The 14382-nt window shown below is 29.4% G+C and overlaps 7 protein-coding genes across 7 annotated transcripts; 5 read left to right on the forward strand and 2 right to left on the reverse strand.

Moving 5' to 3' along the window:
• Positions 1-74: 74 nt before the first annotated feature.
• On the reverse strand, positions 75-2157 carry BX663DRAFT_510500 (pyridoxal phosphate-dependent transferase). The gene is made up of 2 exons (XM_051527758.1): positions 1856-2157; positions 75-1658 (listed from the first exon to the last, which is right to left on the reverse strand). Exons 1-2 carry the CDS (start codon positions 2102-2104, stop codon positions 333-335), a joined length of 1575 nt encoding a protein of 524 aa, XP_051382776.1. The 5' UTR covers positions 2105-2157; the 3' UTR covers positions 75-332.
• Positions 2158-3499: 1342 nt separating this feature from the next.
• Positions 3500-5418, reverse strand: BX663DRAFT_510504 (WD40-repeat-containing domain protein). Its single transcript, XM_051527759.1, has 8 exons — positions 5270-5418; positions 5173-5209; positions 5002-5089; positions 4823-4908; positions 4477-4715; positions 4329-4422; positions 3985-4256; positions 3500-3923 (listed from the first exon to the last, which is right to left on the reverse strand). Exons 1-8 carry the CDS (start codon positions 5270-5272, stop codon positions 3828-3830), a joined length of 915 nt encoding a protein of 304 aa, XP_051382777.1. The 5' UTR covers positions 5273-5418; the 3' UTR covers positions 3500-3827.
• A 52-nt stretch (positions 5419-5470) lies between these two features.
• Positions 5471-6748, forward strand: BX663DRAFT_510507 (cytidine deaminase-like protein). The gene is made up of 4 exons (XM_051527760.1): positions 5471-5556; positions 5623-5764; positions 5839-6456; positions 6521-6748. The coding sequence occupies exons 1-4, from the start codon at positions 5505-5507 to the stop codon at positions 6717-6719; spliced, it is 1011 nt and encodes a 336-aa protein (XP_051382778.1). The 5' UTR covers positions 5471-5504; the 3' UTR covers positions 6720-6748.
• Positions 6749-7273: 525 nt separating this feature from the next.
• Positions 7274-8341, forward strand: BX663DRAFT_531287 (uncharacterized protein; the record flags this gene model as incomplete). Its single annotated transcript, XM_051530370.1, has 5 exons — positions 7274-7537; positions 7606-7752; positions 7826-7957; positions 8034-8145; positions 8211-8341. 5 exons carry the CDS (start codon positions 7274-7276, stop codon positions 8339-8341), a joined length of 786 nt encoding a protein of 261 aa, XP_051382779.1.
• A 1357-nt stretch (positions 8342-9698) lies between these two features.
• Positions 9699-10639, forward strand: BX663DRAFT_510515 (adenylate kinase-domain-containing protein). Its single transcript, XM_051527761.1, has 4 exons — positions 9699-9803; positions 9876-9948; positions 10020-10429; positions 10516-10639. Exons 1-4 carry the CDS (start codon positions 9747-9749, stop codon positions 10582-10584), a joined length of 609 nt encoding a protein of 202 aa, XP_051382780.1. The 5' UTR covers positions 9699-9746; the 3' UTR covers positions 10585-10639.
• A 1358-nt stretch (positions 10640-11997) lies between these two features.
• Positions 11998-13066, forward strand: BX663DRAFT_510516 (uncharacterized protein). Its single transcript, XM_051527762.1, has 4 exons — positions 11998-12175; positions 12272-12307; positions 12376-12729; positions 12827-13066. Exons 1-4 carry the CDS (start codon positions 12112-12114, stop codon positions 12997-12999), a joined length of 627 nt encoding a protein of 208 aa, XP_051382781.1. The 5' UTR covers positions 11998-12111; the 3' UTR covers positions 13000-13066.
• A 349-nt stretch (positions 13067-13415) lies between these two features.
• On the forward strand, positions 13416-14243 carry BX663DRAFT_510520 (uncharacterized protein). Its single transcript, XM_051527763.1, has 2 exons — positions 13416-13676; positions 13768-14243. Exons 1-2 carry the CDS (start codon positions 13505-13507, stop codon positions 14193-14195), a joined length of 600 nt encoding a protein of 199 aa, XP_051382782.1. The 5' UTR covers positions 13416-13504; the 3' UTR covers positions 14196-14243.
• The last annotated feature ends 139 nt before the right edge of the window (positions 14244-14382 follow it).

Here is a 14382-nt window from a genome sequence, read left to right on the forward strand (position 1 = left end):
CCAATTACAACTAAAACATGCAATTTAATAATTAAACTTGAACCCTTGAATTACCTTTTCCATTTGATTCTATCCTATTCTAGCCTCTGTCGAGTATAGTATAAACAAAGCAGTTATATCATGCAACAAATAATGGTTGCTTATTATTCTAAATTCTTTATATATTTTATTACTTTTTCCTCAGTTTATTATTATTAGATATATAATATATTATAATTATATGTAAGTAATATAGATGTAAGTAATAAATTATTCTCCTTTCTCCCCCGAAAAAAAAATGCGAATTAATGCAAAAAAAAAAAAAAATATTAAAGGACATTCATAGTAAATAATTATTTTCTCCATTTAGTAAAGACCTTAATAATGGCGGACTTGACAATACCAGCTGCCTTTTCATTTTCCTTCTTTGTCAAGCCAATGGTAACACTAATTTTAATACCAGGTCTAGGACAGTGTCGTTCTTGATCAATCACATATTTTGCACGAGTAACAAGAACACCTTGATTAGCACATTCATCTACAACATCTTGCCAAAGATATTCTTCATCTTCACGACTTATTTCTTCTTCATGCTCTAATAAACGTGATTGTAAAAAGCTGGGTTTGGCTCGAATATGGAAAAAGGGGGCTGGATTCTCAGGATCACCTGAAAACAACTCCACAAAGGATTCTAAACTCTTGTGAGTCAATGTTAAACGGAATGTCTTGGTACGTTCAGCAAGTTCAGCCAAGAGTTGAGGTTGTTCGTTAATCAACTTGATGGCTTCACTAGATGAAACAGCCAACATGGCAGGAATGGAAGCAGAGAAACAATAAGCTAAACCACTCAAACGTTGATGATCTACAATCGCAACTGATCCCGCACAAAAGCCACCAGAGGAACAAAGTGCGTTGGCCATCGAACCTACAATAATGTCCACCTCGGTTGCTGGGATTTGGAAGAGATCAGTAAGACCAGCACCACGAGGGCCGACAACACCAAAGGATTGGGATTCATCTAAAATTAATCTATACTTGTACTTCTTTTTAATTTCAATCAGTTTATCAAGTGGAGCAATGTCACCATAATTCGTCGAGAGGCCCTCACAGACAATAAAACGACGTGTAAGTCGCTTCTTGTGAACTAAATCATCCATACGAATCTCTTCTAATACACGTTCAAGGTCCGCCATATCATTATGCTTGTACCAACGGACAATGGAACGAGAAATTTGAATACCCTTTTGAACGGCAAAACTAACGCTGTCATCACAAACAAGAATATCACCACGTTTACTGAAGGCAGGGATAACAGAAGAAATGGTTGAAAAATTTTGTGCATAAATAATAGCTGCCTCCGTGCCTATGAAGTGTGCAATATCCTTTTCAAGTTCCATATGAACGTCAATGGTACCATAGAAACCAGGAGGTCCACATGAACCAACACCATAGTTACGAAGTGTCGTAATCGCCTTTTCTCGAATCTCTTCAGAGGCTGTAAAATTAAGATAATTCGTGGTTGCTAAGTTCATGAGAGGTTTAGCATAGCCAACTACTTTTGATTTTGCGCTTTGTGCCCCCGAGATAACGGGTGTTTTATCCAAATTAAATTTATCAAATTTATTCAAGGCTGGTACTAAAGGTTCAGGATGCCATTCTTCAACAAGCTCATCAATTTCCTATTTATTTATTTATTTTTTAATATATGTGTATAGAGCTATTGTATGGAATGAACGAAAAAAAAAAAAGAAAAGAAATACGTTCTCTCTCCTACTATCCTCCTCCTTACACAAAATTCACATTATTTCACCATATAACACATCTATCATTATGTGTGTGTGTGTGTGTGTTTTTTGACTTTTCATAAATAGCTTACCTTGTCTGACAATTTAACTGCATTATCGTGAGGTTTATATTTAGCAGACATTAAATATCGAATAGCGAAAAAGACTAGGAAAAGTTCAAGAGCAATTCGAAAAGGGTCATTTTGATAAGCATTCTTAACATAATTAAGAGCGAGATGAGATCCAGGAATGGCAGCAATAATCGTATATAGTGAGTTTACAGTTGAATTAATAAATTCTGCATGCTTTTCCACTATAGGGGGTATTGTATTCGCTTCCATGTTTTTTTTTGAGAAAGAAAAACAAGAAACAATAACAAATAACAAAAAAAAAAAAAACTGAAAAAATTTTATTACTATTATTGTTAAAAGCAAATAATTACATTTTATTATAAAATTAAATGACCGCAATAATAGGAGTTATTAATAACATTAAGCAAATGTTATTACTGTTTCAATTAAGCCAATTCTTCCAAGAATACGAACAGTAAAAAAAAAAAAAAGAAAAAGGGAAGGGCATATTGTATTGATTATAGAAGCCTGTATAAGAGTATTTTTCTTTTTTTTACCTAGGACCAAATAAGGATGTAAAACAGTATTTGTTATTATGATAATGACTAATTACATATAAAGAGGTTAACAATTCATTAATGATGATATATGAAGAGCTTAGAGTGAATTATAAATGAACATTGATAGATTATGCATATTGAATAAATAGAATACAGAAGAGGATTTCTATATATTATAAATCTATCTTTCTTGCATGAAAAGAGAGAATATTATTGTTTCTGGGAAAATAATGAAAAAAAAAAGCTCATATATGCATATAATAAATTGTATATCGAACCATCTTGTTCCTTTTATTGATACTCCCTGGTAGTCATTTTTTTTTATATCGGATATATATATAAAAAAAAGAAGAAGAAAAAGCTAGCCTATTTTATATCTTGTCTTCAAAGAAGATTGTAATGATAACTATTCCGATATATTCATCTGTGCTACCTTTAAAGAATAGTACGTTTTTTAGTTAATTTCTTTATTAGACAGCTGATGAAAAGTATAGATACGAAAATGCTGTAGAGCAATATCTAATAATTAGGGTCGCAGAAAAATGCAAACAAAATTATAATAATAATAAACCAGAGAAAGTGATACCTTTTGAGTTATTGTCATGTTAAACTTTAGGAATAGTAATAATAATAATAATAAAAGGTTAAACTATTTGGATCGTTTTAAAGTACATGCTATTATCTTCTTTCTGAAGTTAAGACATCATATCTTAATTAGTAAGACCCTATTTTAAGATTACTGCTAATACTTATTATTAACTAGACTTACTCCCCCCACTCTTCCTCATGCAAGTACATATTTTAAGTTTATAGCAGTCATTTACAGATAATTATCCGCTTTACAATACTCAGTAGTATTGCTTTGCTATATTTGTGTATGTTCTGTAGAAGATGATATTTTATTGTATGATTAATAATACTCTATATTGGAGTCATATAAATGACTGATTACTTTTTCTTTTAATAAAAAATAAAAAAAAGGCCATATTAATAGGCGATAGTAGCTATTCTACCATTAGAAAAAAAAATGTAACTTTGGTTGCTATTAGCAGTAAGCAAACCTTGATCTAAAATAAGAAGATTAGAAACAAAAATTTTCAAAGTGGTATTATTTATCAATTCTATCTAAAATTGTTTCAAGATATTAGAATGTTTAACAGCAACAGTAAACTAGTGTTGGAGGATACTCAGTATTCAAAAGAAGTGTCAACAAGAAACAAAAGGAATCCTCTCAAGAGTTTTAAACAAGACATTTAAAAAAAAAATTGTTGACTTTTCCAGGGCATATTAGTAATCTCTTTGCATTAAGAAATCAAAACAGAATAGCAGCAATGAAGAGTAAGCCATCATATTTAAAGGAACTAACTCTACATAGCTTGGTTCTTTTTCTTTTTACATTATATTTATCTAATACATAGAATTAAGTTTTATTTTTATGATGAACCACTACTAGCAAACCATTTAAGAGATTTATCATCAGAACCAGATACTAATTTAGTTCCTTCAGAATTCCATGCAACTCCCCAAACCTATATTATAAAAATGTATTACACATTTAATAATGATACATAGATAAATAGATAAACTTACTTGGTCTGTATGTACTTCATGTGTCTCCAATACTGATCTTAAACCAAGGTCCCAAATTTTAATACGCTTGTCTGCTCCAGAACTAGCTAGTTGCTGTTTACTAATATCTGGATTAGCTGCAACAGATAAAATCCAGTCAGAATGGCCTGTTAAAGTAGAAGCCAATTGTCCATGTTCCACATCATAAACATGAATACACTTATCATCACTTCCGCTAATCAAGGTTTTACTATCACTTGTAAATGTAACTGTACGGACAGCCATAGCATGTCCTTTAATAATAAAGAGAAATCAGCAATATAATCCATATATGTATACATATATAAAACACACATTAGACAAACCTGTCAAAGTATGTGCTAACTGATTTGTTTCTACATTAAATACATAAATTGCTCCATCCTCGGCTCCACCTGCAACATATTTACCATCAGGGCTCTATCAACTATCTTGTTAAAACAGATTATAGATATATGACCCTATAACACTTACAAAGGCTATTGACATGATAAATTTATCCTTTGTTGGTAAACTATGCACTTTTTCTCCTGACTCGACACTATAAATATTTATATCACCATTATGTGATCCAGTTGCAATGTATTGACCATCTGGGCTAAATTTAGCTTTCCAAGCTTCAACAGGTGTTGCTGTAATTGTTTTAATGAGTGCTCCATTATTTTCAACATCCCAAATTCGAAGACTAGAATCGATTGAACTAGAAACAAGACCTTTTTTTTTTTTTTAAAAAAAAAAGAAAAGAAAGGAGAGGAAAGGAAAGGAAAAGCTTCAGCTCAATCATGTTTAAAAAAAAAACACATACACACACAAAACTTACGAGTTCCATCTTGTGAAAAATCGACTGAAATAACTGCCAATACATGTCCTTCAAGAGTAAATTTCAATTCACCTGAATTGCCATCCCTAGTTGATTGAATAATATAGATAAAAAAAAAACGCGTATTTTAAGCATTGAATATTCTTTGTCTTATTACTCTTGAGTTTTTAATTATTTACCAACATTTAATTGTATTATCTTCAGATCCTGTAGCGATTAAATTAGTTTTATTTGACCAAGCAACATCCCAAATACCATCAGCATGAGCTTAATGACAAAAAAATGAACTTTTTTTTTAGTACATTGTTCCTTAATTTGTTTATTTTTTTTAAAAAAAAAAAATAGTTTACCATCGTCTTGAACAATAGTAGGAATATATGTAGTAGGCTAGTAAAAATAAAAAGATGTTAAATAAAGCAAAAGCAAAATCAAGGATAAACATTTCACCATTATGGATATTGATATCGCAATAATTAAAAAAAAAAAAGGCAACTATTCTACTTTGTTTCTCTATCTGTCTGTCATGTAAAAGCTGGACTTGATTAAAGTCACGACAACGACGACAATTATTGTTGTACACTGGATTCCAAAAAAAAAAAAAAAAAGCCACTCTACAAAAAAATAAAACACAAAATTTTCAATATATTCTGACATTTTGTTATCCAAATGCATAACAGTTATCATGGCAGAAACAAATGATAAAACCGAAAAGCCGAAAACTAAAGTAAAAAATGGTACATATGTTATATTATTAGAAGGAGAATATATAGAAAGACTTAAGTATATATACATATACATAGTAAAGGGAAAAACCGATGAATTTATTCCTAGAGAAGAGTGGCCATTTGAGGAGGCCTTGGCCGATGAGTATGAGCGAGGATTGGAAACGATGGATGTATATACAGTATATGTAGAACCAAAACAAACGAATAATGTATTAAAGTAAAAAAAATAAGACAAGATAAAGAATACTAATAAAAGATGGGAAGCATAACATACTTGTATTTACATTGTAGATTTGCACAGAAATATTTAGCCTCATTAGAAGGATTAGAACATTGTAAAAGAATTAGACGTATAACTAAACCAGAAACCGACTCTGGTTTTATTTTGGAAGTTTTAATGTGTTTAAAAGACAAGTTATCACAAACAGAACTTGAACAGTTATTGTTAAATAACGAACAACAACTCTATGAGCCAACCGTTCATGTTGTTTCTGTACCACGTTATGCTCCTCTCAATCGACAGCAATATGAAGCATGGCATCATTTATGGCCATTATCGTATCGTGAAGATACTCGATTAGATCCAAAATTTACAAAAGAGGATATGACTGTTATTCATGATCATATGCGACATTTACTATCCTTATCCACAGTGGCTTGTCGTATTGTAGATCCTGATACAAATCAAGTTTTAGCAGAAGGAATAGATACAAGAAAGGAACATCCACTTCATCATGCAGTTATCAACTGTATTAACCTTGTAGCCTTAAAAGAGAATGAAGTGTATGGAGGTCGAGGAAGACAAATGAAGAGAACAGCAAATGAAATGACAGATAATGAGCAATCAAAGAAAACAGCTTATTTATGTACAGGTTATGATGTTTATATCACACACGAACCCTGTGCTATGTAAGTCTTTATAGATGTATTTATATTATATAAGAGATGAAAAATATTCATTATTCATAAATAGGTGTGCTATGGCGCTTGTTCATTCCAGAGTATCACGTGTATTTTATAGTATACCCTCAAAAACAGGTTCACTTGGAACAAATTATAAAATTCATTCACATTCAAGTTTAAATCATCATTATCGAGTATTCAAACATGTTTTATTAAAAGAAGGAAATCTATTACTTTTAGATTCTTCGCTTGTAGATCAAGAATTATAATAAAATGTCTTTTTTTTTTTACATCTCCGCTAAATCTTCTTTATTACTGAAAAGAACTGAAGGGATAAGGGGAGGGGTGGGGAGGATAGTTTTTTACTTAATTCTAATATTTTTTTTTTTTTTTTGAGGAAGATTTAAACTATATTAATTCATGAGATCATTATTTTCAACATGTATACATTCATCAATAAGACTCAATGCAGTATATAAATTAAACAGTCGATTTTTTTCCTCGACATTAAGAACCGAAAATAAAGTTGATTGTTATATTTCCACCATTAATGATGTCTATTCTAATCTAGCCATTGAAGAATGGTTATTACGAGAAACAACACCCGAACGATATATACTTTACTTATGGAGAAATAGATCTTGCGTTGTAGTAGGACGAAACCAAAATCCTTTTAGTGAATGTAATTTACGATTTATGGATGAGCATAACATACCACTTGTTCGAAGAAGATCTGGTGGTGGTGCAGTATATCATGTAAACCCTGTTTTCCTTAAACACACACACACACACACACAAAATGCTAACTGATGGTATATAGGATATGGGTAATTCTATTTATACTATTTTCATGCCTCGTGAAGCATTTTCCAGAAGAACAAATGCAGAACTTGTGTCTAAAGCTTTAAATCGACTTGATATACCTGCAAGTGTAAATGAAAGACATGATATTGTGGTTGACGAACATAAAGTGTCAGGAAGTGCATATAAAATCACTAGTTCAAGAGCTTATCATCACGGAACTATGTTAATTGATGCAAATATAGATAATTTAAAAGGATGTTTATCTAAAAAACGAATGAATAACGTAAAGAAAAAAAAAAAAAAGAATGAGTATTCTTCATTCATTTACCTTCTCTTTTCTTGTTCTCTTAGAAAGGCATCATTTCAAAGGGCGTCGAATCAGTTCCTTCCCCAGTAACTAATTTACGGGACTATTCTTTTACAATCGATCATCAACAGTTTTGTGAGTCAGTTTTATCAGAATTTATTCTTTCCTATAATAATGGTATTCCTGTTAAAGTAATAAAATCTATTCATATTTTATTTAACTTTTTAACCCCCTCTCCCCTCCCCGTTTTTTTTTTCTTTTTAGCCAATTCTGTTTGATACACTTCCTAAACAACTGGAAACAACGAGACAAGAATTAATGACTTGGGAATGGATTTATGGCCAAACTCCTGAATTCACCAATACAATAGAAGCAAATTTATCTTGGGGAAATATAGTAAGTAATTATGAATTCAAAATTTGGGTAGTCTGTATACAGTTATTTATATATACATATACATGTATTTATATAGAAAGCACATTTATTAGTAAGACATGCAAAAATTATTAAAGCAGATATTACTACAAGTCATGATCTATTACATGAGTCTACACTTGCAGCAGCTATATCCGTTGCCTTAGAAGGTAATATATACATATAAAAGAAAAAAAAAAGAAAAAAAAACCCATATTTATAATATTCTATATAGGATTACCCTATTCACGATTTGCAGTAGATGAAGCTATCAATAAAATACATTGTGACGTACCAGGATTAATCAATATGGACAATGAACATATTTCAAAAGAAATTAGAGATTGGTTATTTAGTAGATTATAACATGATACTACTTAATACGGAATAAAAAAAGCACGACCATTTTCTTTGTTGATCTGATAAATACACGTACTTGAAAAAAAAATTTTTTTTTCCTTTTCCTTTTCCTTTTCCTTTTCCTTTTCCTTTCTACTTTTTAATATAAATTATATAAATAAATATATTATTAAACAAAATGGGTTCTCAATACAGTAGTGATTTAAAATATGTCTATACTACAGTGAATGGTAATGAAGTTTCAATTCCTTATGTTCGTCTAGCAAATGATCGATGGGTTCCACTTCATCAACAGAACTGGTATACGTCTTTGAACAATCATTCTCGAAAAAGAATGAGATTATTGAATCCTAATAATACGAGTCTTGTTAACTTACCAGTTGTTTATCCCATCTATAACCCGTAAGTTTATTATATACATTTACTGTTAATAATAATACTAACCTTTTTTTTTCATTTTTTTTAAAAAATAAATAAATAAATATACACAGCGCAACTACTAGCTACTTTATACCTAATCAGGCTTATTATTCCCATTACTTTTAACTTTTGTGTGTGTATGTTCTTATTTTCATTCTTTGCTGCTTATATACTTTAAATAATTTGATAGACTTTCTTTTTATCTATTTTTTTTTTCGTTTTGATTACTGAAATAATATATAATAAAGATTAGAATAATATTCATATAAATTGAGTATTTTAATTTGAATCCTATTTTAAAGATGTTTATACAATGATTGAATGTTGGCTTATTACTTTATACATGTGTAGTAAGTTTAGTTGGTTAAAATAAAATGCATCCTATGCAAGCTATGATTCGTTGATTTATGTTCCTGGGCACAGTCATTCATACATATTATATTTATATTTCACTTTTATTTATTCTAGCCGCATTTACTCTTTTTAATATGACTTGCTTCCAATTTTGACAGCAATCATGTTATATCATAGATATGAAAACATATAAAAGGGCTTTTGTAGTTTTTATTTTGTGTAATGATATGTGATATAGGTGGTGATTGAATAAAATAACCGTAAATCATAAGATATTTTGACTCTTATATACAAATATATAGTCTGATCTTGACTAGTCATTTATCATTATAAATATATTACACGCCATTTTTTTTTTGGTAAAGGAAAATAGGTTACTTGCTAATAACATAGGCTTAAACTTTAATAAAGTACATATATGGCAATTTAAAATCATTAGTTCAGGCACGCTTTTCTATTCTGTCATTTTCATTCGCAAATTAAATCGTAATAGACGATTGGTTTATATTATGAAACTGCTGTACACCTTTTTTTTTAAGACATAAAAAAAAATCAGTTCCCTCTCTCTTTTTTTTTTTTTTTTTTTTTTTTTTTTTTTTTTTTTTTTAATATATAACCTTATTTTTTAATACTTTCAATGACTGCTACTACTACATTTGACCCTAAGGAAGTTACAGTAATCTTTGTTCTCGGTAAATTGAAATGATGCTTTATTTTTTTTCTTTTTTTTTTTTTTTAAAAAAAAACTAATTCAAGTATGACATTAGGTGGACCTGGTGCTGGAAAGGGAACTCAATGTGAAAATATTAAGAGAGATTATGATTTTGTTCATCTTTCAGGTAAAGAGAGAAAAGCAAGTATTTATTTATTTATTGACTTATTTATTTCATAAATACCAAACTATGATTAGCTGGTGATTTATTACGTGAGGAACAAAAGCGTGAAGGTTCAAAATATGGTGAATTAATTCAGCATTATCTTCGTGAGGGATTGATTGTGCCTATGGAAGTGACTATTGCCCTTTTAGAAAATGCCATGAAAGAAGCAATGGAAAAGGAGAAGAAGACACGTTTCTTGATTGATGGCTTTCCTCGTAAAATGGACCAAGCTGATAAATTTGAGGAAACAGTTGTAGAATCCAAGTTTGTATTGTATTTTAGTTGTACCGAGGAAACTCTTTTGAACCGTTTAATGAAGCGCAGTGCTACCTCTGGTAGAATTGATGATAACATTGAGTCTATCAAGAAAAGATTCCAAGTCTTTAAGGATACAAGTTATCCTGTTATTGAAGCCTTTGAAAAGAAGAATAAAGTTCGTCAGGTAAAAGATATATAAGAGTCATAGAAAGAAAGAAAAAAAACTTGAGAAAGAGGAACTTAACGTCAATTTTGAATTATTATTATTAGATTAATGCTGAACAATCTATTGAAGAAGTTTATAAGGATGTTAAGAAGGTTTTAGACGAAGCTCTTTAAAAGAAAATATAGAATATGATGTATAGAATAATAATAAACTTATGTAATACTGTTTTTTTTTTTTTGTTTGTATGAGTTTTAAATTATTTATATAATAAATGTGTATTCATATATAATACATGTATATATAAATAGTAAGACAAATAACGTGACAAGTTATTTTAAAGTTAAAAAAAAAAAAAAAAATTTTTTTTTCCTTTCTTCCTGATTATGAATGTTTCTTTTTTATAATTATTGTATTTTGACATAACAAAGGTATATAATATGTTTGATTATAAGGATAAATAAAGAAAGGATGAAATGCTCGTTGTCTTTAACAACGTCCAAAATAGAGTGTCGATGATTCATAACACATCTGATTTGCTAACTGATAAAATTTATCCTTATTTTTATATTATTATTATTATTATTGTCATAGTAACCACTTTTTTTTTATTATAGGGCCTTTTTTTTATTATTATTAATATTTAATAAATAAATAAATTATTATCATTATTTTTTTTATCACATTAACACATGTCTTTATTATTATTATTATGTAAGCAATAAGATGATTGTTAAGTCATTCATTATACTATTAGTACAACTTTAGATGATATTACAATAGTTTTGTATCAAAATAGTGTGTATTGATTGACTGCATCACTAGTAGTAGTAAAGTGAATGATGATATCTATTTTTATATTTAACCACCTACACTACTATTAGAACAAGCTAATAATAAATATGAATAGATATACATAAACATGTATATAAATATATATTGCTGTCAAAATGCAAGTTCTATCACTCATATAAATAGGATCTTTTGCAGTAATATATAACCATAATTTATATATGTAAAAGAGTCCTTGCATCTTATAAACTTAGCTCTCCTTCTTTCTCTCTCTCTCTTTTTTTTTTTTTTTTTTTTTTTTTTTTTTTTTTTTTTTTCCAAATATACATATCAAGTGCATTTTATATGGGATAATTAAAATTGGATGGAGTAATAAACTACTCATTCATACCAAAAAGATAAGAATATTATAAGGAGAAGGTAATCTATACAGCATAGATTAAAAGAGGAGAAATATGCCTAAAGAAAACAAAAAACATAAAGGTCATACACTTTATAGATACCATTTATTTATAGTTGACTTATAATTCCCGTGATATGTAAGGGAGATGGACTTATGATAATACACATAGAGCATTTAATCAAATATAGACATATTTGTATATATTTATATATATGTATACGTGTGTGTGTGTGTGTGTGTGTATACAAATATATATATATATATGTATATATTTATCTGTATATAACCGGGATCTAGACAACACTAAATAAAATAGATATACGGCAAGAAAGGGAATGATCAATATAAAATAGATCTTATTATTATGAATGTTATATATAAAATAAAGAATAAAAGAAAGTCTGCCTCTTTATACATACATACATACATACATACATACATTTATTTATATTTATAAATTTGTATATATATAGATAGATGCTTACTTATGCTTTAGGAAATCAAAAGCATGACACGACAAACACTCAGGTACATAGTCGATCCTGAGAGAATGGATGTATATATAAAACAAAGTAAAGTTTTGCTTCTTTTTTACTTTTCTTTTATTCATTGAATGAAATAAACTAAAATGAAATATCAATATCTTCTTTTCTTGTTTTTATTTGTAGCTATATTCGTTCATGAGGCAGTTGGTCAAAATGAAGGTAAAAAGTTCTTATATATATATATATGTATTCATATAATATCATACTAAACGATTCTTTTTATAAAGATGAAGTTGATGAAAATGAGGCCGCTGAAAACGAGGCTGTTGAAAATGAACTTGATGAAAATGAAGTTGACGAAAATGAAATGGATGAAAATGAACAGGAGATAAACGAAAATGAACCAGACGAAGATATCTTACCTAGTAGTATCTTTACTTCCTCTGGCTCTACTTCTTCTCTGCCTATTGTTAATACAGAGAGTAGATCTTCTTCTGGTACATCAACTATTGTTATTGCTTCCACAAGTGCAGCATCCTCAACATCTGCCTCTTGGATAACAAGTTCTTCCACTGTAAATTCTATTCTTGCTTCTTCCACAATCAGCGTATCAAGTTCTATCTCAAGTGATTCTTCTAGTAGTAAGTTTTATTCAACAGGATCTTTTTATTTTTTTAGGGACTAATCATACTATCTCCTTTTTTTTTTTATAATTATTAAAATAAAATAAAATAAAAGGTACCCCCACAAGCCCTAGCACTTTTTCTACTAGAGCTTCTTTACCTTCAACGTCTATAGCCAGGCCTTATGCTGGTCCAAGTACTATCAGTTCATCCAGTCACGTCGAAGTATCTATCTGTGTTGCTACTATTTTTGGTATTTCCACTTTCTTTATCTTTTCTATAATTTAAAAAAAAAGTTATTATTACAGGAGGTATTATACAGTTATCATAAACATTCAATATAATAAATAAATACATACATATATACGTACATTTAGTACCTAAGCAGTTTGATATATATACACACACACACACACATATATATATATATATATATACATATCATTGTATCTTATTTATGTCAGCCATAATTGGCATGTTTACATAATAGAACTATGTATACATGCAATGGACTACAATCATATAACAGAAACTTTTACAATGCAACTTAATAACTCTACCTCCTTTTTATATTTCAAAATGAGGCCAAACACACACAGACACACACATATATATGTATATACATATTATATATTTATAAATATATATATCCAAATGTACAAATAAAAATAAAATAAAAAATTACGGCTACTTTTTATTTTCTCCCTATGTCCATTTTCTTTTTTTTTCAAATATAAGCTCTAATATTCTCATCCTCTATCTTCTTCTTTTATTTATTTATATATAACATAGAATGAGGTTGAATACATTTATATGTCTTTTTGCTAGTATTTACGTTACAACAGCTCAATTAACCGCACCTACTCGAAACTATAATGTGACAAGCCCTGTTACTAATGGTCCTTATGTTGTGGGTCAAATCTTACCTTGTACTTATCGTCTCTTTCCAGACGTAGATAGTTCAGGTATACTAACACATTTAAACTAGTAATAATCATAATACAACTGACTTTCTTCCTCTTCTAATATATATATATATATACATACATACATAAGCACTCATTCTTCAAATTGATTTGGAGTCTACATCCATGGGTGCAGTCAGTACTATGAATGCAACTACTATGCCTATTGCTATTTCCGCTGACGTAGCCAAGACAGATGCTTTCGTAAAACGTGAGGGTAATACCACCTACTATGAACACTCGATTAACTTTAGTATTCCATCCTCTGTCAAGCCTGGAAATTATCATGTTATATTTTTAGACAAGTCTACTAATACCAAGTTACCTATCCCTATCGAGATTCGTCCTGCTGCTGTTTCAACCTTTACAGGTACCAGAACATCCACAATAGGTACACCCGGACAATCTCAATCACCTGGCTCTATCTTTGCTCAAGGTGGCGCTTCTTCAAATACACCTACTATGATCACCACTCTTTTAGCACTTATTGGTGTTGCCTTTGTTGCATTTTTGTTATAGAAAAAAAAAAAGAAAGAAGGAGAAAACTTATTACTAACATTCATATACATACATACATACTTACTTACTTACATATATATATATATATATATAAAGTGAGAACCAATTTAATAAAGTAATGTTTAAAAGACTATCATGATTTTATATGGTTTAGAAAAATATAGCTGGATGAGGTGCGTCAAGTTCT

The sequence above is a fragment of the Cokeromyces recurvatus genome, assembly GCF_025118155.1.
Source record: "Cokeromyces recurvatus strain NRRL 2243 chromosome Unknown BX663scaffold_13, whole genome shotgun sequence".
NCBI classification, from domain to species: Eukaryota; Fungi; Mucoromycota; class Mucoromycetes; order Mucorales; family Mucoraceae; genus Cokeromyces; species Cokeromyces recurvatus.

Bases quoted from the DNA above. Each gene is read 5' to 3' on its own strand.
- BX663DRAFT_510500 (XM_051527758.1), bottom strand. From the start codon at position 2,104: ATGGAAGCGAATACAATACCCCCTATAGTGGAAAAGCATGCAGAATTT. The intron at 1,659-1,855 runs GTAAGCTATTTA...ATAAATAAATAG, and splicing joins CAGTTAAATTGTCAGACAAG to GAAATTGATGAGCTTGTTGA.
- BX663DRAFT_510504 (XM_051527759.1), bottom strand. The intron at 4,909-5,001 runs GTAAATAATTAA...TCAATCAACTAG, and splicing joins GATAATACAATTAAATGTTG to GGATGGCAATTCAGGTGAAT. The intron at 4,257-4,328 runs GTTTGTCTAATG...TTATTATTAAAG, and splicing joins GTTAGCACATACTTTGACAG to GACATGCTATGGCTGTCCGT.
- BX663DRAFT_510507 (XM_051527760.1), top strand. From the start codon at position 5,505: ATGGCAGAAACAAATGATAAAACCGAAAAGCCGAAAACTAAAGTAAAA. The intron at 5,557-5,622 runs GTACATATGTTA...ACATATACATAG, and splicing joins GAAAACTAAAGTAAAAAATG to TAAAGGGAAAAACCGATGAA. The intron at 5,765-5,838 runs GTAAAAAAAATA...TTTACATTGTAG, and splicing joins CAAACGAATAATGTATTAAA to ATTTGCACAGAAATATTTAG.
- BX663DRAFT_510515 (XM_051527761.1), top strand. From the start codon at position 9,747: ATGACTGCTACTACTACATTTGACCCTAAGGAAGTTACAGTAATCTTT. The intron at 9,949-10,019 runs GTAAAGAGAGAA...AACTATGATTAG, and splicing joins TGATTTTGTTCATCTTTCAG to CTGGTGATTTATTACGTGAG. The intron at 10,430-10,515 runs GTAAAAGATATA...TATTATTATTAG, and splicing joins AGAAGAATAAAGTTCGTCAG to ATTAATGCTGAACAATCTAT.
- BX663DRAFT_510516 (XM_051527762.1), top strand. From the start codon at position 12,112: ATGACACGACAAACACTCAGGTACATAGTCGATCCTGAGAGAATGGAT. The intron at 12,176-12,271 runs GTAAAGTTTTGC...TTTTATTTGTAG, and splicing joins GGATGTATATATAAAACAAA to CTATATTCGTTCATGAGGCA. The intron at 12,308-12,375 runs GTAAAAAGTTCT...CTTTTTATAAAG, and splicing joins GGCAGTTGGTCAAAATGAAG to ATGAAGTTGATGAAAATGAG.
- BX663DRAFT_510520 (XM_051527763.1), top strand. From the start codon at position 13,505: ATGAGGTTGAATACATTTATATGTCTTTTTGCTAGTATTTACGTTACA. The intron at 13,677-13,767 runs GTATACTAACAC...TACATACATAAG, and splicing joins TCCAGACGTAGATAGTTCAG to CACTCATTCTTCAAATTGAT.